This window comes from Sciurus vulgaris (genome assembly GCF_902686455.1).
Source record: "Sciurus vulgaris genome assembly, chromosome: 12".
Lineage (NCBI taxonomy): Eukaryota > Metazoa > Chordata > Mammalia > Rodentia > Sciuridae > Sciurus > Sciurus vulgaris.
Genome location: NC_136473.1, coordinates 41,805,051 through 41,829,103, shown reverse-complemented (window position 1 = coordinate 41,829,103; position 24,053 = coordinate 41,805,051). Strand labels below are relative to the sequence as shown.

Genomic DNA, 24,053 nt, shown 5'->3' with positions numbered 1-24,053 from the left:
AGGACTCACACAGCTCCTCTTCAGGAGAGCTCACACAAATACACTCCTCTACAGAAAAAAATTAAATAGGCGGTGAAGTCACAGAAAATCAGGCACCATCCCTATAACTGAGCAGAAACATAGTAGGTATGCAGATACACCAAGGACAAGAGAAGGCCTCCTAGACTTTTATCTCTACTTCATATAATTCTATCTTTGTTTCACTAGGTTGGGTCTATTACATTTTCTCCTCACTCCCTCTTTTTCTTCTTGAGTTAGCTGTTCCTGCCTCACATCCACCCTTCCCATCTTTTCCTTTTTTATACCTCGGTTTCTATTACACTTTTCCAACTTTTCTCTCTCTGCTTTACTTTTCCAAATTATTTCCTTCCCTTTTCAGCAGCTATATTATAAAAGTAATTTTACTATCTTTAATAGCACATTTATTGACTTATTGCAGACTACTACCACAATTTTATACCTGGATGAAAGGAAGCATGGAAGCATTTTCTACATGTTCTCCCCAAAGTTCTGCTGGTAGATTGTGCTGATCTCATGTGACTGTAGTAACAAGAGTTTAATATCTGATCACAAAGTGGTGCTGATACTGGGAACAGCTAAGTACACACGTGGTACGGGAGAACAATACCTGGCTATTTGCCCTGTCTGGGGCACTTAAGAGCAAGGAGCTCACTAAATAATTCCTTACGTAAAAGTAAAAGAGATAATCATCCCAGAACATGGGGAGACACGCAGACAAGAGGAAAAGGGGAGCAAGCTACCCCAACAGTCCAGAAATTTCAACAACTGACTTCGCTGACAATGAGAAGAAAATGTTGGACAAGGAATTTTAAAATTTATATTTAAAATTATCAATGAACTGTGAAAGAAGAGTAAGGAATGAACTATAGAGAAAAATATGGAATGAGAAATATTTCAATAAAGAAAGTCAGTCTAAAAAAGAAACAAAGAGTATGCCTAGAAAAGGAAGATTAATTCACACAGAAAACACATTCATTCTGAAGACCTGAAGGTAAAATTTATTATCTGCAAAGTAATGCTTTCAACATAGAATAGACACTAAGATACCATGCACAGAATACAATAGAAATCTGGGATAACTTTAAGAGAACACATCTAAGAATGCCTGGTGTGGACAAAGGCACCTAAGCACAGACTAAGGGAATGAACAAGATATTTTTAAAAAGTATCAGAAAATTGCCTAAACTTTAGGAATACAATGCTCTCCAGAATACATTAAAATGAAAACGCCTAATGTACACAATGAGGATGGAAGTTTGAAAACCTGGAAGAGAAAACAGGAGGTTGCATTTTGAGGTAAGCCAATTAGAATTTCAACTAATTTATTAGTGCTGACATTAAAAGACAGGAGGGCTTCGAAACATATCTCTAATGTCCTCAAAAAAAAAATCAGGTGAAAACCAAGCTTCTTGTATCTACCAAAACAATCCTACATAATTGAGTATGAGATAAAAACCTTCCATGATGAACTGAAAGTCAAATAATTCAATATGCAATATCCCTGGAAGAGAGTTCTCATTGGGAATTCAATCTCATTTAGAAAACACCACCACCATTTCCCAAATGCATGTACACTCAATCTCATGAGTATATTAAAATATGGAACGCATACAAATATATATTAAAACTCATCTCTTCAATACTTTTCATGACATATATACTGAAATTTCACAATATGTATTCATATACATAGACTTCCAAATATTTGAAGAGGAATAGAGAAAATACCTGAGAATTCATTTTGTCTATTGCCATACTCACCTCCTTTTCATAGAAAATTTGATTGCGCAGGATCTCTTCGACAATGTCCCTCTCATTGTCCATATCGATTTTTGTCCTGTGAAGTGACAGAATTTAAGTCAGTAATTGCAAAACTCCCCCTCAGTATCACCAGTAGAAAACAAGCACTTCAAAATGTTTTTTTTTAATTAGGATATTCTGTCAGGCATGGTAGCAACATGCCTGTTATCCAGTAACTTGGGAGGCGGGGACAGGAGGATTGCAAGATCCAGACCAGACTCAGCACTTTAGTGAGGCCCTAAGGAACTTACTGAGACCAAACTAAGAAGTGCTGGGGATGTGGCTTAGTGGATAACTCCCCTGCATCCAATCCCCAAAACAAAAATCATGACACCAACTCATATTGATGGGCATGTCAACAAGGCTCACTTTTGACTTCGCAACTCAAACCCTAAAATGAAGGAGGGCCTGGAATGAGATGTTTCAAGATCTAAAGGAAAACAATTCCCAGCCAAGATTCCTGTAACCAACCAAATTCTCCTTAATATCTCACAATGTAAGTCTCAGCTAACACGAAAAGTCAATATAATCCCACACATCCTATCGGACCTTAATGAAATTAACTTAGAATTCAACAGCAAGAAAAATAATGAAAACCATATGAACAGAAGGATTTTGAACAATACTCTTTGAAGTAAAGAATGGACCAAAGAAGAAAGATATATTTTGAAGAAAGAAGAGGAAACATAAAACTACCAGTATTTCTAGGGTGTTCTTTTTTTTTTTTTTTTTTTTTTTTTGTGCTGGGGGATTTGAACCCAGGGCCTCATGCTTGCCAGGCAAGCACTTTACCTAACTGAGCCACATCCCCACACCCCAATCAATACACCTGAGACAGTATGAAAACAATTACTGGAAAGTGTTTACCACTAAGTACCTACATTTTTTAAAAAGTAGGTCCAAATATGTAAACTCATATGCTACAAATCAACGCCTTAGCAAAGGAAAAACTAACTGCAAAACCAGTAGAAGACAGGGGTCAAAATGACTGGAGCAAAAATTAATGAAATTGGGAAAAAATACAAAGAAATGAAAAAACAGGGAGTTGGATACCTGAAAAGATAAAGAGGATTGGTAAACACATAGCCAAAATAACCAAAGGAAGAGAGAGAAGTACAAATCCACAACAGAGATGAGAAAGGGGATAATAGCACAGATGCTTTTGAAATCGAGGATCTTTAGAAACTATTGTGGAAATGTTGACTAACAAACTGGAAAATCTAGAAGACATTGACAAATTTCTAGACACATATGACCTGCCCATGTTGAGCCAGGAAGAGGCAGAAAGCCTCAACAGACTGATATCGATTAATGAGCCTGAAACCACATTTAAAGGCCTAACAGCAAAGAAAAGACAGGACCAGTAGATTTTCAGATGAATTCTACCAGGTCTTTAAAAGAGTAATAACATCAGTCTTTCTCAAATTATTCCCTGAAATTCATAGGGAGGGCACACTCCCAGATACACTGCACAAACCCACAACCTGATACCACAACCTGACAAAGACACTCCAAGGAAAGACAACTCCACATCAAAATCCCTGATAAAGAAGATAGATGCAAAAATTCATACGCAAAATGTTCAATGCAAAATGCATGCAAAAGCACAGTAAGAAGATATAACACCATGTGCAAATGAGCTTCCTTCCAGAGATGCAAGGATGGTTTGACCTAAGGAAAATCAACAAATGTGATTCATCACTTAAACAGAATTAAGAACAGGAATTATATGACCATCACAATAGAGGAAGGGGTCAATAAACTACTGTCTGTGGGCCAAATGCAGCACATTGGCTATATAGGTAAAGATTTGTGGTTGGGGAGAGGGCTTTTGTAGTGCTGGTGATCCAACTGGGGGCAAGCTGTATGCTGTCCAAGCACTCTGCTGCTGAGGAACGGCCCAACCCCTATACATGCAGGTTGGGAGGAATGTAGCCACACCCATAGGACCCAATTATCCACAGAGCAGAAAATAGCAACTACCTGAGTTTTTGCCAAAAAAGTTTTTCCAATTTCTGATTGATAGTATGACACACCCTTTATGAAATGTTGATAAGTTTCCCCCAACATGTTTATATAAATATCCTTAGCATATATATTATCCTTCATGGACATATGATATATCTAAATGCAGTCACCCTTATCATATGCATGCATGTAATGATTTGAAGTCACATTTATCTGACCTGGAAGGATTCAGTTCTAGAAATGAAGCTTCTAAAAGAAAATAATATACTTGAGATTTTGATACATGCTCAAAAATCACCCTTCAAACAGGTTTTTCAAATTCCATTTACAACAGTGTGTAAGAACATCATTTTCCTCACATTTGCCAACAAGTGAGACAGCTACATGAATGACAAACTTATTAATGCAGTTGAACTATGGCGTAATATAATTAAAGAACTGGCACCTCCCTGTTTGGCTACCTTGTTCTGAGACTCATGCAAGGATGAATAGCCCTAATGAAGGCATAAAATTTGACAATCATAAATATAGCCCAATTTAGAATTCATTTTAAAAATTAATAACTATTAACTGGGAAATATTTCCATAGTCTTACTGATCATGATGTTCCTTCTCAAGAGCCAACTGCTGTCTATTGGGTTGTTGAAGTTCATCATGACTAGAGGCCGAAGCAGCACCACCACCTTCACACATTGCTGGGGTTTCAATTTTCTCTATTTCAGGTTCCCTGCAGTGTTGTTCATCCTTTCAGGAAAGATTGATAGTGAGGGAGATGATACTTTTCAACAAAAGGCACATTTTTGTTTTCCTTGACATTAGAACCTGGCTTTGTGGAATTGTCATGTCTTCCTTACGTAAAAAGGAAATAGGTGCTTACTTTAATTTTCTAAATACCCTCCAATTCAATATTTATAGATTCTGCTTCATTTCTCTTTCAGTGAAAGAAACCATGTTCCAAAAGATAAAAAGGGACGTTGTTCATACTATGCTTTAATTTCATCCTCTCTTGGCACCTAATGTTTTCAATCCCCATGTGACTCGGAGGAGGAAAAAGAGAAGAACACGATTGTTGTCCTCTTCTGTCTTTAGTACCTGATCTGACATTCGAGAGGCAGATTAGAGAACATGACTTCATGGGGCTTCAGAAGCCATAGGCAGCTTTCCCGATTCCACACTAAGCTACTCTTTCCACCACTGCCTTTACCACTTTTCTCATTTGGCTTCTGGGGTTTTAAAAATGGGAATGGTTGTCACTGAAGTTAAGGTCAAAGTTACCACAGAATGAGGGACAGAGTGAAATTGCAGAGTTGCTAATACACAACACTGGAAAATGAGCTTGTTTTCTGATTTCACAATCAATAACCATCAGTAAAATCGCACAGCCTGAGGATGTGGAAATATCTAGCTTGATATTCTACTTATAATATGGGAAAAACCAAGAAAGTTTAAATGATCCCATCCACACTCCTAGTGTCGTGACCTACCATTTTATGGGAAAAACCCCAAGGGAATGATTCCATTGATTCCATTATGCTGGGTCAGAAATTTCATCAAATCATTCAGATAAATTTCATCCCATCAGATACATTACATGTGTAATTTACTTAAAGTAATTGGATGTATTGGAGAACAACAGGAAGCCTCATCTAGTTATCTCTTACATAATATCTCTGAATGGGGTGTTCTTTGTTTTTGTGTTTCTATCTATAAAACTCAGTGTACCTTAAACCTTGTCTTCTAACTTGTGGTGTGTGCTCCTAATGTGATGAAACCACACATGTCTAAACTTACCCATCTTTTTATAACACCACCATGTAAACAGCTGATTCAAAAAATGCAGGAGACTGGTGTTTTTTTTGAAAGTGTGAAAGCATATACAGTTGTGTCTAAATCTTTAGTCATGTTGGAACTATGCTTTTAAAATTTTGACAAACACTGAAAATCTGTAACTATGAAAGCACAACAAATGTATACAATATGAATTGGAATGCTCAAATGGAAATACATTTAATGATGTGAGAAAATCATGTACACAGATGAATCAAAAAACCCACAAAACTCATGAGACTGGTGATTTCTGAAAAGTGTGGCAGCATAAACATTTGTTTCCCTGACTCCCACCTCAGTCCAACACCCACTGGTCCCAGGGTCTTCAGGACCTGCCAATTTCATCACCAGTAGCCCCCCACCCCTCGCTAATCTCCCAACCCTCCAGTCCCCCAACCAAGCTCACTGCTCTGCTTACTAGACCCTTAGCTTCACTATCAGCCCACAGCCCTGCATGCCAAGCTGTCACTTGGCCAAGAGACCCACCTGGCCTGGCACAAAGGTTCAGCATCAACCAGTAGGACCCAGCACCCGGCCCTGATCCACCTGGCCCAGGAAAGCTGAACACCCTGGACATGGTCAGCCTGGTCCCCCTGACTTGACAAATAGCTTAGCCACCTTCCCGCAATCAAGCTTGTCCCACATGCCACTTTACTACCAACCCCAGCACCTTCACACCGGGCCCACAGACCCCCACTAGTTTTTAAGCATCTAAAGTCATCCTGGAACTATGCTTTCAATATTTTGACAAAACATAAAAAAACCTATAACCTTGAAGCACAACAAACATTCAGAATATTAGCTGGGATGCTCAAACTGATACACATTTTTGTATCCCTACTCACTCTTGTCTCACTTTATCACTCTCTTCCCAATATTCTCTTGATTGTTCATTTGAATGAAAACAGTTTTTCTCTAAATCAACACAGCAAGATACTTTGAGCAAGTAATAACTCTTTACCAACCACCTCTACTGCATTAGTTTTCTTGTTCACAGGCCATTTTGACAAATGACAGAAAGCCTTCCCATGATTAAGGAGCAAAGATTATGAGAGTATGAGAATATTTCCCACAACCTGAGACTCAAATTCCCAGGGGCCCTCTGCAGTTTGTAACAATTTTAAGACAAATGGAAGTCCATCCAATATACAGAGGAATTAATGCCTCCATTCCAAGGATGGACTTTGGCTACAAGTTACTGTAGATTTTAAGAATATTTTAACATGACAACCAGCTAAAGTGTTTAATATTAAATATTAAACTATGATCTCTTGATTCTAAAGGGCAAGGCTCAACAGTAATCTCCCTTGGCCTTATCTTCATTATGAAAACAAAACATGATTAAAGCAGAACATTCATTGGAAATATACCTTTAGTTCGTTAACTTCACACACATCAAGTCTTGCCTGTTCTTCCTCTGATGTCTTTCCTGCAGGTACTTCTGCTGACAAATCCATATACTTTTAGTTAAAAGAAGCAACTTAGAATACTTATAAACTGAGTCTTTATAAAACTATAAAAAGAGTTTCCAGATAAAAGTGTACTTTTATTTTCTCAAAGAATTTAACTTTAACCATCACCTAAATTTTTGATGCTTGAGATACACAAAGAAGTAATTAATTTTCAAAAAAACATCTACTTGTGCTAAAGTCACTGTATATTACAGCAAGACCTAGTTGCCAGAACATCGGAAACAGCTAAAGTTGAATGCAACAGGATATGTATATTAGTTCCTAATTTAAATATCTTGAAAATACACTAAACAAAGTTTGATTCTATTCTGAAGAGAATAATCCATAAGATTCATAGAATACTTCATCCTGTTATGATGACATAAATCACTTGGCCTGTGGCATAGATAATGGTGTCACAGTATCTATTCACTAATTTTAAAATATATACTGTGAAAACTAAAAGGAACTTTTGATTTTTCATGGACTATAATTGGCTAAAATGAAACTAATGAGACAACACAACTCATAAAACTCTTTCTTACTGATCTGAAAACATACAGGATTTCAGGACTAGAATGAAAATTTGAATATTTACTATAGAAAATATTGTTTCATCTTACAAATTTTAAACCTTATATCCTTAGGTCATACTGAATTAAAAACCATTGAAAAAACCACTGATTCATATTTACAAGAATAGAATTCATTCTGTGATATTTTAGTTTGCTCTTTTGTGATTTCAATATTGCACACTTCCATTTTTATCTAGGCCAGTAGAACCAAGAGTAATTTACAGAGCTAGGATTGTGGCTCAGTGGCACAGTGCTTGCCTAGCACACGTGAGGCACTGGGTTCACAATCCTCATCACCACACACACACATACATACATACAGAAAAGTTATTAAGAGTAATTCCTGAACTGAGTCTTACCTGGGTATTTATTTTGAAATACTTCACGTTGCTTTTCTTCATATGCAACAGCTATTTCTTTACTGATATGTGCAAAAAAGTAATAAATAAAATTACTATTTTAATACTGATCTGGAAAACATTTAGCAAAAATATCAAATGAATAAGACCAGATCACACAGTCAGATCTATTAACAGAACTTTATCACACACACTTCAAGTTTCCAAAATCAACAAATATTGTTTAAGATAGTCATGAGAGGACAAAAAGGGAAAGTGAGGCAGACATAAATCTAAGACCTTATGGTTTGGCACATTGAAACTGGCACTTTCAATGAGGTCATGCTATCCATGACCTCCAGGACCAGAAAGTACCCTGAACTTAGAAGAAGTTCCAGCTTCTAAGCATCAGCCTATTGTTGTTAAACAAGTCATTTCCCTAAGTTTTCTTTCAACAATATAGATTTTACTGCTTCAGTTCACCAGGCTGGAGATTTAATGGGATGTTATAAAACCATGCTCAGAGAAAGAGGAAAGCAATGTAAGAACTTGTTCCCTATTCTGCAGTATACAGGAATTGCAAACACGAATCAAGCTGTGTTTTCCCTCATGTTCCAATATTGAAGTACTCAGAAAAGACCAAGTCCTAACTTGGGTCATCAGTTATTCTTTGAATCTAGAATTTCAGAGAAGTCAGCTACATAATGATTGGTAAATCAATTTATAAATGTATCATCCCATTAAACAATATAATTGTCACCTGTGATTGAGTCAATCAGTCACACCCAGGGCAGAAAAATAATGAATGTTGACACATGACTTGGACTATTCCTACTCCTTCCCTACCATTCAAACTCTGAACCACGAGCTCTTTGTTCGAATAATGCTTAATCTTCGCGTTTACATCCAGTGACTTGGAACGCAAAACCGGCTTTATGTGGAAAGAGTACTGAAACATGATGAAGTTTAGCTCTCTTAAATTCAAGTTTTCTTCAATTTCATAAAATTGTGCTCCATATCCTCCTCATGAGGCTAATTTTAAAATATTTGAAAAAACTTGAGGGATATATACCATTGGGAGAGTTTCATTACTACAGGAAAATGATCACTTGAGGGACAATGGAATGATGGAACCCACCCCAGGGAAAGAAGATATTGCTCCTCCCATGACAAAAGAAAAAGTTCTCAACACATGCAAAGGCTCGTTGGCTGCAGATCTGGGGACACAGAAGAAACGCAGGGGTGATTACCTCCTGCAACATTTCTGAAACCTATCTGAAGGTTTAGAATCATGCCTCATAGCATAACTCATCATCAAAGTCCCAAATAATTTGTCAGCTCCATGTAACTCTGACACTAAGTGGGAAAGGTCAGTTTCCTCACTGTATGTGCCTAAAATAAGAGGTCCAGATGCCAATGCCTGTGATTCCACTTTGGGAATAGTGAGGAAGCATAAATGAACATGAATTCAAGAAGTGTCTAACTTTTAGTCTATGCATGCATTACCATGAACAGTGAGGGGGTCTGGATCAGTTAGTGCAACCTGGCAGTAGAGCTTATTTATTACCTAAATGCAAGAGAAAATTTCAAGAGCATCATTGTAACAGTAGTATCAAAGGAGTGATAATGATGTCCTTTTCCTCTACCCTACTTGTGAAAGAGGGTTGTTTTCCTTGACTAAAGGACAGCCTTAGCTTCTTGAAAAAATTAGGGGGTATGGTTGAAGGTACCAGCTCTTAACAGGAAATTCACAAGATTTCTTATTAAATATAACTAATTTCACATCAAATAGGTGACACTCTTGGAACCCCATGCACAGGGTTTCTGGATGACATTGGGATTCATAACCATAAGCTCTTCAAAGTCCTGAGGTAGGGCTTGGGTGTTCTGCACAGAAGAAGAGAACCTGCCTAACATGCTTGAGTCCCTAGTGTCAAACCCCAGCTCTTGGATGGAATGAAGTTCTGAAAGAAAACTACAACCTTTGCAATGTCTGACTTCTTTAACTTTGTTTAGTGATCTTGGTATCATGGCTGCACTGCCAAATTACCAGAACTACCAGAATTCAGCTGAAACCTGATGTAGAAAGTGCAATTCTTGTAATGACTTCAATCCTCCTTTCAATATAAAGTAGCATTTCATGTAAACACTTACAGGTTATCACTGCAATTGACTGCATAGGACAATGCGGTCCTACCAGAGCGATCTTTCAAACACACGTCAACTCCTTTTTGCAGCAGCAGCCTGACTGTTCCTTTGCTTTTGTGTCCTGCTGCGAGCATCAGTGATGTTCTAAAAGAGCAGAGAAAGGACTTCACCTCAGGAACCCTAATGAAGTTATTCCAACAGCTCACCTGATCTATACTACCAGTTTCATATCTTGCCTGTCCCTGTAACATTAACCATTTGCACATGCAAACAGAAACAAACCTCTAGAGAGCTTCAGGGTTCATCTATGTACAAGAACTTCAGGAATAAAAGGAGGAGACAGGAAGTGTCTTGACCCACTCGGGTCATACAGTGTAGAATTTACTAATTTAATGTCCTTTGGTGGACTATGCTGAAGTCATTTATTTGAAATAGGGATGAACTGAAGAGAATGAGTCTCTACTATTTGCCTAGAATACATTCTTGTGCTGTAATTCATAAACAGCTGAAAATCTAAGAAATAAAACTGAACTTCAGGATTAAAATTGGAATAGTAATGATAGTAGTAATACACTCACAGTATGTTTATAAGAATAATGAGTATGCTTATTAAAAATATAGTATTACAATATTCATGTGAAAATAGGCTTCAGAATGCTGGTCACAGGTGTTTCATGTAATGATGTTGATAAAATATTGTAGGCTACAAACAATGTGCTATTGTATAAAACTTACAGCCACTTCACAGGGCTAGATTATCATCCTTTTCACAACAGGAAACATATCTGTTGAAAGGTAATATTACCAAGGTAGTACAACTCTCATGTAAAAACTAACAAGTAAGTAAACCCAGTCTTGAGTAAACTGAATAGTCAACTATAACTTTTCCCTTTGTCAAAAAAATATGACTTTTCTTAAAGGAAGTGAAAGATTAACCAGTTTAGGCTGTTGTTCTTAAATATCACCGTTTCTAATTAAGAAGAACAACAATGTTTGTTAAGACTCAAAAAAGAAAAACAAGAACACCAGCAGATAACAGCAATCAAATGTCCTATTAAAAAACAGGAACACCAGCAGATAACAGCAATCAAATGTCCTATTAAAGACACCAGAGTATCAATCTTTTTCATGAAAAGCAATTTAATTCAAATAGCATCCAAAAGACAAAATGATTTGGAACACTGCTTTAAACCTCAGAATTCTAAAGGAAAGTATAAAAGCAGCAGAGGTTTGAAAATCAGATGACAAGGATGGGAAATTCAATACTCAAATGCCAATGAAAACAGGATCAATTTTCAAAGCTAATGGAAATACTATGAAATTCCATTAACTAATTAGAAAAGCATAGTCGCAACAAAATCTTATGATAAATAAAAAAAATCACTCTTCCCTGCAATGGTAAAAGAATAATGTTGTGTGGTGTTGTTGTGCTGCCCACCCTTAATAATTGATGACTAATGGTTTATGCTGAAAGTGCTTACGATGTCCTAAACATTGTAAGATAATGGACTTCTTCCCATTAATGGAACATTTCTGACTCATGTATTCTTACCATTTTACACCACACTAAGGTCAAAAGGAGCAGAAGAAAAGTAAAACCCTGTACCTTCCGTGATGATCCGTCGTGTGGATGCTCGCTCCCATGTCCACTAGGAATTCTGCCATTTGCTGATTGTTTTCTTTCAGTGCAAGTAATAGTGGAGTGAGGCTGTCCTATAAGAAAACAGGAACACTTCGGATTCACACAGATGTAGATTGTAACAACTGAACTGGAAATCGTATAAAGGACCATGGGAAAATGAACTTATAATAAAGAGAGAAAACACACAGTAGCTCTTCCTCCTTAGACCCTGCACTTTGACAAGTGCTGCTCCTTCCCTTTGAGATGGCCCTCGCCTGCCTATGGTGCCGTAAGGACATTCAGTCATCTCCACAACTCACTGGAAACACTGACCGACTCCAGGAAACTTCCTTTTACCATGGTACTGTGGACTAATAGGATCACTCCACAACTAAACCAAGACCTGTTTGAGGGCAGGGGCTCTATCTTTGACTTGGAGGGACAAGAACCTGAATATTCAGTAATAAAATGTTGAAGTATTTCTATTGAATGGAAGAGTTAGATGCTCATCTTCACAGCAGGGTTTCTCATTCTATACTGTGAAGCATACTTTCCCAGAAGCACTGTACCAGCACAGAAAGATTATTTGAATACCTGTTTCTGAAATATTACAAAATGGTATATCCTATGGTCAGTGAGTAAGGAATCTAACATTTCTTAATGCCTATGGGGCAACAGTCATTGGTGGGAATCACTAATACTTTAGGAATTAGAGTTTCAAGGAGCTCTAATTTCAGGGAGCTCTTAATTAAAGTTTCATTTCAGTTATGTATAAGATAGTCATGTACAGAAAATACTCCATGATTTTCCCAGGCAGGGGAAAAATGGGAGACCTGTCCAGTAATAATGCCATTATCTGTCATGCTATCAAAAATAAAAATGAAAATCTTCCCCCTTCCCAGTAAAGCATTACAGATTTCATAGAAGGGCTTCAACTCTTCTACAGGTGGCTCCCTCTGCCAGAAATGGACAATTTGACAGTCAATTATCTATCTGTCCCTCTTCTGTAGCACCTCCTCAACCTCACATTTGACTCCTCCTAAAATGAATCCCTGTGCATGTTTCCAAGTCTGAAAGTTTCATTCACAAATAAGGAATTCTTATTTTCCACAAATATGAAAAGATCCTGTTCATATACAAATGGAAATGGTTTTCAAAAGTCAACAACACCCTTTTTTCTCCTTTTTCCCAACTACATAACTTTCATGTGTGTATTTATTCCTCATTTCTTTTACTTGCCTTTTTCCCTAATTGAGACTAACCACTGAGAGAAAAATCATGTTTATAGTACTTGTCAACAGTAATGAAATTCTGCTTGCTTATCAAAGTCTTTCTTTGGTTTGCATTTTAAGATCAAGCCCAATTCCAGGCTGGGTGCAGGGCTACACTCCTGAAGTACCAGCTGCTGAGTAGCTTTGGGTAGAAGAATAAAAACTTGAAAACCTCTCTGGGCATTTTGGCAAGACTCTGCCTCAAATAAAACTAAAAGAGGACTGCTCTCCAGTATGTATGATATGTCAAAATACATTTCACTCTCATGTATCACTACAAAGAACAAATTTAAAAAGCAAATACAAAATGAATTTAAAAACCACGAAAAAAATGATTGGTTATGTGGGCAGTGGTAACAACACCCCTGTGTTCTATCCCCAGTACCCCCGCCAGCTCCCCCTCCCCCTACACACACACAGAGTTAAAGCATATTTCCAAGGCACATTCTGCTGTCCTGAACTGATTTACACTTATTGGAAAAAATTCGTTCATAAGGTTATTGGAAAAAATTACATCTAAAATTTCTCTTCGCTTAATAACTATTTACTTTAACTACCTTAAAGGAAACCATAACTTGCAGTACTTCTTCAAGGATAAATATTGAAATTGCCCATGTGTATCACTGTTAAAAGAAATGGATGTCAAATAACTGTAAATAAAGTTGATCTAAATATACCTTGTTTTTTGCTTCAATCATCGCCTTGTGCCTAAGCAGGTTTGCTGCTGCGCACGTGTTCTCACTGTAGACGGCATAGTGCAGAGCAGTGTTGCCACTGGCGTCCATCACATTTGGATCTGCACCAGACTGCAGCAAAATCATGGCACACTCCTCTGCCTGGAATTGTACAGCCTGTCAGGATTGCACCAAGGAAAGGATCGTCAGTTCCAGGAATTCAAGTTTAACAAGCCACAGGTTTACCAACTAACCACATTTGAGTGAAAAAAAAAAAATGCTTCATTCTAGAATTCTATTCAAACCCATCTTCAGCTACTATCTACCTTTATGAGTGCTGTGCTCTTGTCATCGTCACAGATGTTGACATCATAATTCATCTTTATCAGGAGTGTCACCACTTTGGGCTGGTCATAGACACAGGCATAATGCAGAGCAGTCCTATGAAAATGAAAGGACTTTAAGGAAAATATACACACTATCACAAAATTAAAAATTAGTCATAAATTGGAAATTAAAGTATGTTAAATGCCACCTCATTCCTCCACTTCCCACAAAGTATTCAATTATTTTCTGCAGAAAGTATACTCTTTCTTAGGTTTTAGTACAGAAAATATCACCTATTGGAGGGACTGAGCGAGGGGCTGAGGCTATTGTACTGAGGGTACAATTCAGGACCTCACTCATGCTAAGCAGTATGGCACCCTTGAGGTACATCCCCAGCTTAGTCTAATAGAAATAGAAGAACATGGCCTTCACTGTTGGTAGAACCTCACTTGGAATCTTACTTTAAGTTCTGTGACTTATTGGCTGTTACCTAGCCTTTCTCTTTTTCTTTCCTCACCCATCAACTGGGAATCAAGAGTAGTTACCTAATAGGATACCAAAGTGATGCATAGAAGAGAATTTAGGACAATGATTTAGAAATCCCAGCAGAATTGAGAGTTCAAAAAGCTCCATCTATTGTGGTTATCATGCTGTCTCCTACTTCACAATGATAATGTCTCCATGAAGTAAAATAACAGAAGTAGACCCATTGTGCAGATAATTTGAATAAAGTATTGCAATCAGTACAAGAGGTTCTTCTTAGATTTGAATATCATCACTATTGGAATTTCACTTGGAATTCATGATATTCTACTGGTATATTTGGCAGCATTCATGAAATATTCTTCATACGCAAAAGATCATCACAATCCATGGTGCCTTATGTTAGGTGAAATTGATACAAAGAAAACATCCATGAGACCTCTGCTCATACGCTTGGCATTTGATTAAGTTTGACTGGTAAAATCACAGTGTACAGAAAGGACTGAATAACAAGGACAAAAATAGAAATTTTCCTTTGAGTTTCAGGAAATGTTACAGTGAATATAACTTAGGATTCAAATAAAAATGTGACTCATTTTATTTGATAGTTATTGAATATATGAAAATTTGATATAGCAAACTTTTAATACCTGTCTTTAAGACTGTTACATATTAACAAAATGTGTCAGTTTTCTTTTACAATCAACTACTTTCAGAAATGCCTTGTTTTGAAAGGAGTGAGGAAACATTTCAAGTGCAATTGAGTTATATCACTTCACTTTAGTATCTCACTTTGCTAGACTGGGCAGAGTGACATGATAGTTTTAATGATGGAAAGGTCCTGAGAAACAGGACAATCTGCTACCTAACACATGGTCAGATTATGTCTGGTGAATAAAAGGACTGAAAGAAATCAAAGAGAATATATGAGCTCAATATTTTTGACAAAAAATTTTTAAAGTAAAATGTTTGAAATACTAATGAACATTTACTTATATTCTGTTTTCTTCAATGTCCATAGTGATGCGCACAAGTGATTTATATATTATCTTCACGTGTATTAAATTGGTACAAAGTAAAAGCATACACATATGATAAAACGTACCCATACTAAAATATGGAAGTACAGATAAGGAGATCTATTTCAGAGGAGGTTAATAGTTGGTAGAATATACCAACGCCCAACCACACACGTGAAAACACAAAACTCAAAGCAAAATCTGATACATGCAGGATACGTACGTATACCTGCTCTTCCTGAGGGTAATTTCATTAGTAACATTCTTCTACTACAGTGGTGGACTAAGTAGAAGTGCCCAGAAACCTTTGATCACAGTTTAACATAGGCAAAGTCCAAAAAGAAGACCTCCAAAAATGTCAACATGCTGAATTACTATAATTTCTAGAGACAAAAACAAAATGTAAACCAAAGAGAAAGATACTGAATACCCACACATTCTGGAAAACAATGAAGAAACCTTTCACTATTAAGAAAAGGAAATGAAGTTTTCAGTTATAATTCAAATGTCTGCATATGATGATTCTTTAAACATTTTGTATGTATTTTTGGTAACATGAGACCACGTGTACATAAAAAAAACTTTTTTTCCTCAATTGATTCACAAAATCAATTGAGGACTTCAGTCCATATCTTTGGCACCTTCAATCATCACCTATTTTTGCTTCTGACAGATGCACTCCAAATAGTTTATTAAGTCTAATGGATTTTGCATAATACACTGGTATTTGAAGCTGTGAGATAACACACATAGTAAATATTTTGAAAGCACATTGATTTAGCTGAAATTTGCTGATGTACAGGGCATTTTAATCTTTATTTTGGTAAACTGAATTTCAGAAAGCTTTCTCTCAGCCTTGAGGTTTGGCTCCACCTGTGAGTCTAGCAAGACACTCCCTTGGTTCAATCCTCCCTTTTCCAAAAAGAAGAGAAAACAAAGGATTTGGCTACACAACAGCATGGTGAGGCAGTACCCCTTCCAAAAACTGCAGGACCCAGAGGCTGAGGGGGTTAAAGGGCAGGAAAGTCAAATATCTTGGGGAGGGGAGATCAGTACTCTCCGTGTTCTCCCCCTCCGCACAGCCTGGAAGTTGCTCACTTGGTCCACATGTTCCCCTGCCAGCTTCTCTGGCCCCGTGCCAGCGGGTTCCAGCTCAATTGACCTACCTGTTCTTCTCATCCCTCTCATTGATTCCATTGTCTCCACGACGGACCATTCGCTCCACTTTCGACAGGTTACCGTTAGTCACAGCCTTCAGGACACTATTTCCAGGGACATACCCCAACTGGTACCTCCTGGAGTGACCTCTGTGACACCGCCTGCGCCCAAAGCACAGGCACTCCATTGTAGAGCCAGGAGAGGAGCCCGAGGGCCCCTGCTCCTGAGTCTGCACTGGCCAGGGAGGGACTCAGAGGTGAGACGCACTTCCTCCCGACTCAAGAAAACCTCCCCTTCAATCTACTACACTTCCAAACGAGCCAGTCAATTGAGTCTGCTCACAGCGCCCCCAAAGCAAAAGCGCTACAGTTTGCCAGCTGACCACTAGGAAACTTGTTGCGAGGCGAGGCGTCCTTCCAAAAGCCAGAGCGCGCCCACACACCATTCTGATTGGCTGGGCTGTGGAGGGTTCCTCACCGCGCGCATGGGCGGGGCCCTGGGCGGGGCCAACACCTGCCCACAGTTTTCTTTCAAATGTCAAACCCTATTGGCAGTTGTCCTAGTGTTCCAGATATGCTCAGGACAAGCTCACACCTGGGGGAAAGCGGGCTTTGTGCCTGGGTGGAAACTTCAGAATGCTGAAGGTCCTGTTTCCAATGACACTCCCCAATACAAGTTTTTCTATGTGCTCATTCTTGGCTTTGTTCCTCTGCCACAAGCCACTGTGCCTTTCCCTGCCTCCACTGGAATTGAACTGAGGTAGCAATAGAAGGCTCTTTAGGTGAATTCAGAGGCACGTGCAAAATACCTGGTCTGGAGAGTGAACTCTGATGGGTAACCAGCAAATACCCTCAGAAGAAATCTACAGCATATATACAAGCCTCCCACCTCTTTCCTGTGGACCAGACTCACCTTAATTTTACCTTTAATATAACACTATATATTGGAATTCTTTTCATTATTTAAATGAGGACTAGAGAGCATCATTTCGGAACATTTCTGTGTTTACTTTTTAAACAAGACGTTCCAAAATTCCTACAGTTATGGCTATGTTAAAATGACCCTGTAGCAGCTATCCGGATACTCAAGACTGAGCAAAAGTTTCTAAGGCCTCTTTCTCCATTCCTCTACCTCCTGCTCCAGGGCTTCCTGCTCTTCCTCAGCAGCTAGTTGTCTGAGGCAGTAGTAGGATCCTCAACTTGGCCACAGCCCCAACTCTCAGAACTCACTACTGGGACACATATCTTTGCCCATCCTTAGAGCCCTGGTGTTACTCCTAGTTGTCTGGGACTGCATCCAGGTTGTGAGCACCCAGATCCTGCTCAACCTCTCGAGTCCTGGAAGCAAAGAGTCACTGTCCAAAAGAGATGCAGCTTGAGGCACAGCTGCCCGGGCTCCAGCCCCAGTAGGGTGGAAATGAAGCCTCTGGCCTACATAGGCAACAGTGTCCCCTATCCTTGCCAGGTAAAGAACCACCTGGAAGGTGAACATCTGCAGCTAAGTGGAAAAAGAGAAGCACCCTCAATTACCTTTGACAGGGGGAGTCTGGACACTGCTAGGTACTTTGTAAATGTGTTGATTTAGTGGATGTATGTAGGGGTGGGTGGGTAGATGAATGGGTATGTGGCTACCTGAATGGAGGAATGGTGGGTAGGCTATTTCTCTAACCCTATTTCCATTGATTCTGCTTTTTGGGAGATCATCCTCATCATTTACACTTTTACAATGATCTCAGCATAAATATTACTGTCAAAAATCTTTGTCCTCCTTCTTAAATTATTCTGTATATTGATATCAGAGTCTCTTCTAAAATTCATATTAAATCATGGCATCACCCCTTGTTCTTAACTTTTAAAAATCAGTTTATACCATTTTTTTAAAAAAAGTAAAGTCTTTCATATGATATTCAAGATTCTTCACAAACTGGTCAGAACATACACCTCTACTCTCCACTGTTTTCTCACATTAATTAGCTTTGCAATAGTGGACTATTTGCTATTTCCTGAGAAGGGTTTGCACCCCACACTTATGACCCTTAGATTTTTCTTTCCCTTTTGTGTCTTTCTAAGACATTCAAGCCACTGTTGTTTCCTCTGTGAAGCCTTCCCAGACCTTTTCAACAGAACTGATTCTTGCCTCCTATGTTCTCCTGTTATGACTGGCATATGTTAAAAAAAGAAAAAGAAAAAAACAAGAACAAAAAAAACAAAACAAAACAACGAACAACCTGCACCTAAGATAATAATCTATTTCAATATAAAACAAGGGAACTGGGAAAAAGTGTTCTCTAGGTTTGTATGTGTATCTATTAGAATGTGGTTTCTTGAGACCACGGGTCATATTTGACTCGATTACAATAGTGCATTATGTATAGTAAGCACTCATTCATTGTCTCATTCTACAGATTCTACTGAGTGCCAAATAGGAGCCAGATGGAACAAGATAATAACATGTAGAAATGAATTAAAATCCCGGGTGAGTTTCTGTTCACACAGAGCCCTTTTGTCACTTCCAGAGCAGACAATATCACAGCTCATGACAGTTCCATATAAAGCACCACCTGAATACTGCTGTTATTATTTAATTTATGAACTCATTCTTATGCACATATACCACACTATAAATGAGTTCTCAGACGATATGCAGGACAGATTTTTAGAACATTCTGCCAAAACATGTAACACAATAAAACACAATCCTTGCTTTGTTCTTGCGAATTCCAACTATGGCTATTAATACTGAACCAAACTGCATTAGCAAAGTTAAAAAGTGAACTGCTTTAAATCATTTTTTAAAAGGTATTATCTAAAGGAAATGTGTTTTTATACTACCTTCCAAATCCATCAACTTAACACATATTTACTGAATACCAATTCTAATGTGTTTCTCTTAAGGAAAAAAAATCACTTATTAATAAAGCATTGCTGATATGTTTAAATATAGATGATAAAGGTGGAATTTGGGAAAACACAGGTTTACCTCCATCCCCATAATGAATGAAAATGGCTCTTCTGGAGTACTGGCTAGGCAGAAGAGATGGCCAATATCTCATCAGATAGGTGATCGCTCACCATGGACTCTTCTGGAAGGTCAGTACCTCCCTTCCCCTGCAGATTCACAGTGGTACTGAGCCACTCCCCGAGAGACAGGCCTAATTCTGCAGGTGTCCATCATGGGGTAAAAACCACTCCAAGTCATTCAGACTAGAAGGCGCTACCATACCACCCCTTCCATTCTTCTTCTCACCTTTGAAGAACTACTCATGAATTTGGAAGCGAGGTGGCAAAGCAAAACCAACACCATGTTCTTGATCTGTGGCTTCTAGGTTATAGCCATAGTCCACAAGCACGTGCATGGCCTTGCGCAGGCTCTCCTTGTTTGATTTCTTAGTTGTGTCATCCAGGAGGGTGCAGGGCACCAGGGAAGGTATCCTCTGTTCTTTACATCATGCATAGGAAAGAGGTGAGCAGTGACTGGTGAACACATCAAAACCCAGTACACAAGGGTAAAAGCTGCCACATCACACTCCCTTTGCCTTCCCAAGCTTCAGCAGGTACCAAGATGCCATGAAAACCAAGAGATCATAGCACAGGAATCAGAGCATCAATTTAAAACAGGCTCTCAGTGAGAAGTGGGAAATATGAGGACAGTCACTAAAACCAGTTACTTGAGAGTTACTTGCCTCTAACCACCTGCCAGGCTACAAGGCACTTGCCTAATTTACCATCGCTCACTGACAAGTCTCTGGAACAAGCAGAACCTACTTAGTACTGGTCACCACTCAGTGATTTTAAGTCAGCAGAAGGTACAAGACCACTTTCCCTTCTTCAGACAGAATCCAGCATGTGAAGGGCAGCCACTCCACAACCGTCCAGGAGCTTGGACAATATGCACTAGGTAGACTCTATCAGCCAAACCAGATTACACCAAGAAAACTGAAATGTCTACCAAACATACCACTAGCCTATCATGGAAGAGGATCTGGTGTGGAAATGGGATTAGAATATTACTGACAACGATGCCTCATCTTGGGGAAGCAGAAAATTCACTCCAGGGACAGACACAGATGCAGTCACCCCTCTAGGAGCTTAGACATTACCCCTCAAGAAAGTACTTCTTTCCATTCACTGAGACTCTGTTGTGGTATTTGCTAAGTTTCCATATTTCAAGAAGCAGTCAATTCCTAATTTACCTTGGCATGAAGGGAAACTGGGAGGCTGTGGATGTTCCTACTCTTTCTCACCTACCACAAAGCTGTAGTGGTCAGGGGTGATCCTGGTGGACAGGAACTGGAACTGAACAATCTCCTTTCTTCCAGCAAGTTCCTCTCTTCTCCAGCAAGGTCAACTGCAGTAACTAATCTGGAATGGCTGAACACTACTCCCACCTGCAAACCATCTGGTGGCTCCTCAGGGCTCGGTCACTCCCAAATGATCCCAAAACCAACACACAGTATAAACAGAGGCTCTGCACTGCCAATGCAGCTGCCAGACACATTGCCCTGCCACCTCCCTTGGGACACAAAACGTCCCTCAACTTTCCAATTTAGAAAGTCTGAAGCTTCGGGGAGTGCTACTTGGTGTACATGGTGTCTGACTGCTAAAGTTGCAGCCCAGGGTTCCAAAGCATGCTGAGGTTTGCTGTCCTAAAGGGGCAGGAGAGAACCATCAACAAAACCCTGCTCTCAAGTTGCTTAGAGTCCACTTCTACATATTTCTTGCTTAGTCCACATAGTCCACATATTTCTTGCTTCTCATCCTTAGCATTTTTAATGCAGCTATTTTTCCTTGTCTTGTATGAGGGTTATGGCCTTTTGTTTTCTCTTATACTTGTTTGATTTATTTCTCATTTCTCTCTTCTCACTTCTACACTTTCTAATTGTCCAACAGGAACACGGTAGCAACCACCCCAAGCATCACTTAACTTAGGTTGAGCACACCTAGAAACTGAGAAAAGCTGATCCCATCAAGAAAAGGAAAGATTAGAGCAGATTCCTGCTATGATGGGCTGTGAAAAGAGGGAGGCTGGTGACTCTAACTCTAGGACAAAATGGAAATATTTAATCCATATCCATGAGGAGACCCCTCACCTCTCAAACCACAGCATGGACAGCCTCTGCCTTTACCTAAGCCAATCTATCACTCCAGCTACTTTCCTCACTCTAACGGATTTAGATAGTTAACATCACTGTTTAGTAAATTAGTAAAGATTTAGTCCTGATCAGGAACATGTTATAAAGCTGCTATAACTATGATGTGACCTTGTTAAACAGACCAACTCAGTTGCCTGGAAAACTCCAAGGTCCTTACCCAGAAACTCATACAGAGAATTCAGGATGGATTTCCAGGAATCCCCAGCTTCTCACCCAGTGTCATCAGCCAAATGGGTGGTACTGCTGCAGACGTGAGGTGCAGACGTGAGGAGTGGTTAGTCAGTGCACTCCAGAACACGCCTGATCATTCCCTGGAGAGTAAGAATCCCCATCAGAAACCATCTGCTGGCAGAAAGAAGTCTGGCTCAGAGTGTGTCTGTCAATCATAAAGAAAATTGAGATAGCTTATTTAAAGGACAGGAAGAACAGATTTGCACAGGAAATGAAAAGTTCTTCAAACAATTCATGTGATTTTAAATCCCAAGAGCCGTTTTCAAATAGTAAGGGAAGAATAACATAAAAGTACTCCTGCACAATTGCATTTATACAGTTTAATGCTAAACTAAGTGGCAGCCTATTGTTAAGTAATCATCATTCCTGAACAGTTTTAATGACCTTAGTGAGACAATACTTTCACTTTTCATTATGAATCTTTTTTCCTTGGTGTTCCTGCTGTGCTGATTGGGTCACAGTATATATGCATACACATATTTCTTGCTTCTCATCCTTAGCATTTTTAATGCAGCTATTTTTCCTTGTCTTGTATGAGGGTTATGGCCTTTTGTTTTCTCTTATACTTGTTTGATTTATTTCTCATTTCTCTCTTCTTCCTTCTCCCACTAACAGCTGAATTCCCTTATTCTCTCTTTCTTCCACTTTTTTTGTTTTTGCTATTTTTTATCCTCATCTTGATAACCTTCACATGCTTCATCTGTATTCTCTCATTTTAAACATTCTAAACATATTTTTACCTTCCTCTCACATTTCCTTTTCTCAGTTCTAATGAACTGTATTTCTACCATCTGTTAGAACTATTTGGTCCATGTCACTGCTTCCCCACCATTCATGCTGTTACAGTAATTAATTACATAGATGGCATAGTTGACACCTGCTGCTTCCTATGGTGCCAGTTCTTGTTCACAGCTATGTATTGTTTTTGCTACTGGCAATTGCTGACCTTGCCATTTCTGTTTTGGGGTAATTAGTGGTACAGATGTCATCGTAGGCACTGGGAATTTGTTTTAATGCTTCAGTTGTTGCTTTTTAATTTTGTTTCTGCCTTTTCTTTGAAGTGCTAAGAATCTGCAGGGAAACCACAAGTTCACAGGAGTAACCTCTGCTACTAAACTAAACCCAGCCAAGAGACAGCTCACCTGGATCTACACCAAATTAGCCATACTCAAAACTCCAGCAACACTGTAGTACAAATCATAGAAAAGTCAAACCCCTGGAACAAATGATCAGATCCCAACAGGAACAGCTGACAACCCTCAATTTCCACTCATGGATATTCACATCTACAAGAGAGAGAGAGAGAGAGAGAGAGAGAGAGAGAGAGAGAGAGAACAAACTTGGCAAGAGAAGGTCATGCCCTAAAAAAAACCCACACATAATACTGGAAGAGAAATCAATCCCAAAAGACACATAAAATCCAAACCCAGGAATACATAAAGTATAAATAAACCAGGTAATACAATGCCTTCTCAAGTTCCTAATTCGCCAGCAACTGACCCCACAGATACTGAAATGATCAAATATCAAAGAATTCAAAAATATTATAAAAAATGATCAATGAATTCCAAGAGAACACAAATAACACCTGAATGAATTAGGAAGTTAATCAAGGATATGGGTGAGAAATTCAACAAGGAGTTGCACATATTGAAAAACAACCAAATGTAAATCTTGGAAATCAAAGACACAATAAATCAAATAAAATATTCATTTGAAAGTCTCTCTGCTAGAGTAGACCATGCTGCAGACAAAATCTCAGAGCTGGAAGACAAAGTGCGATGAACATTCAGACACTATTTAAGGAAAGAAAATAGGTAACCATGATAGGGATAACAAGAATTCTGGGACAACACTAGGAGACCAAATTTAAGAATCATTGGAAATAAAGTAGGTTATGAGATACAGCTAATGGCATGTATAACCTCAGCAGGGAAAGAACAGAAAATTTCCCAAAACTGACAATGAGATGGACATTCAAATACAGAA

At 38.7% G+C, this 24,053-nt stretch overlaps 1 protein-coding gene and 1 long non-coding RNA gene across 19 annotated transcripts in view; both read right to left on the bottom strand.

The window, feature by feature from the left end:
* LOC306641041 (uncharacterized protein) overlaps positions 1-20,068 on the bottom strand; it is a 250,247-nt gene extending 230,179 nt beyond the window's left edge. For 13 of the 17 annotated variants that reach the window (XM_079105873.1, XM_079105879.1, XM_079105884.1 and 10 more), the window contains exons 1-8: positions 19,928-20,056; positions 13,698-13,871; positions 11,735-11,841; positions 10,135-10,272; positions 8,002-8,063; positions 6,987-7,060; positions 4,385-4,533; positions 1,783-1,858 (exon numbers count right to left, since the gene is read on the bottom strand). In XM_079105873.1, the coding sequence (XP_078961999.1) occupies positions 1,783-1,858; positions 4,385-4,533; positions 6,987-7,060; positions 8,002-8,063; positions 10,135-10,272; positions 11,735-11,841; positions 13,698-13,871; positions 19,928-19,984 (837 nt within the window). In that variant the 5' untranslated portion in view covers positions 19,985-20,056. Of the gene's footprint in view, positions 1-1,073; positions 1,286-1,782; positions 1,859-4,384; positions 4,534-6,986; positions 7,061-8,001; positions 8,064-10,134; positions 10,273-11,734; positions 11,842-13,697; positions 13,872-14,020; positions 14,136-19,927 lie in introns of those variants that run through there. The other 4 variants (XM_079105874.1, XM_079105876.1, XM_079105875.1 and 1 more) reach the window with 4 other exon arrangements.
* A 1,479-nt stretch (positions 20,069-21,547) lies between these two features.
* The window catches only part of LOC306641048, a 38,574-nt gene continuing 36,068 nt past the window's right edge, over positions 21,548-24,053 (bottom strand). For both annotated transcript variants that reach the window (XR_013757998.1, XR_013757999.1), the window contains one exon: positions 21,548-22,144. This is a non-coding gene — a long non-coding RNA (uncharacterized lncRNA). The remainder of the gene's footprint in view (positions 22,145-24,053) is intronic.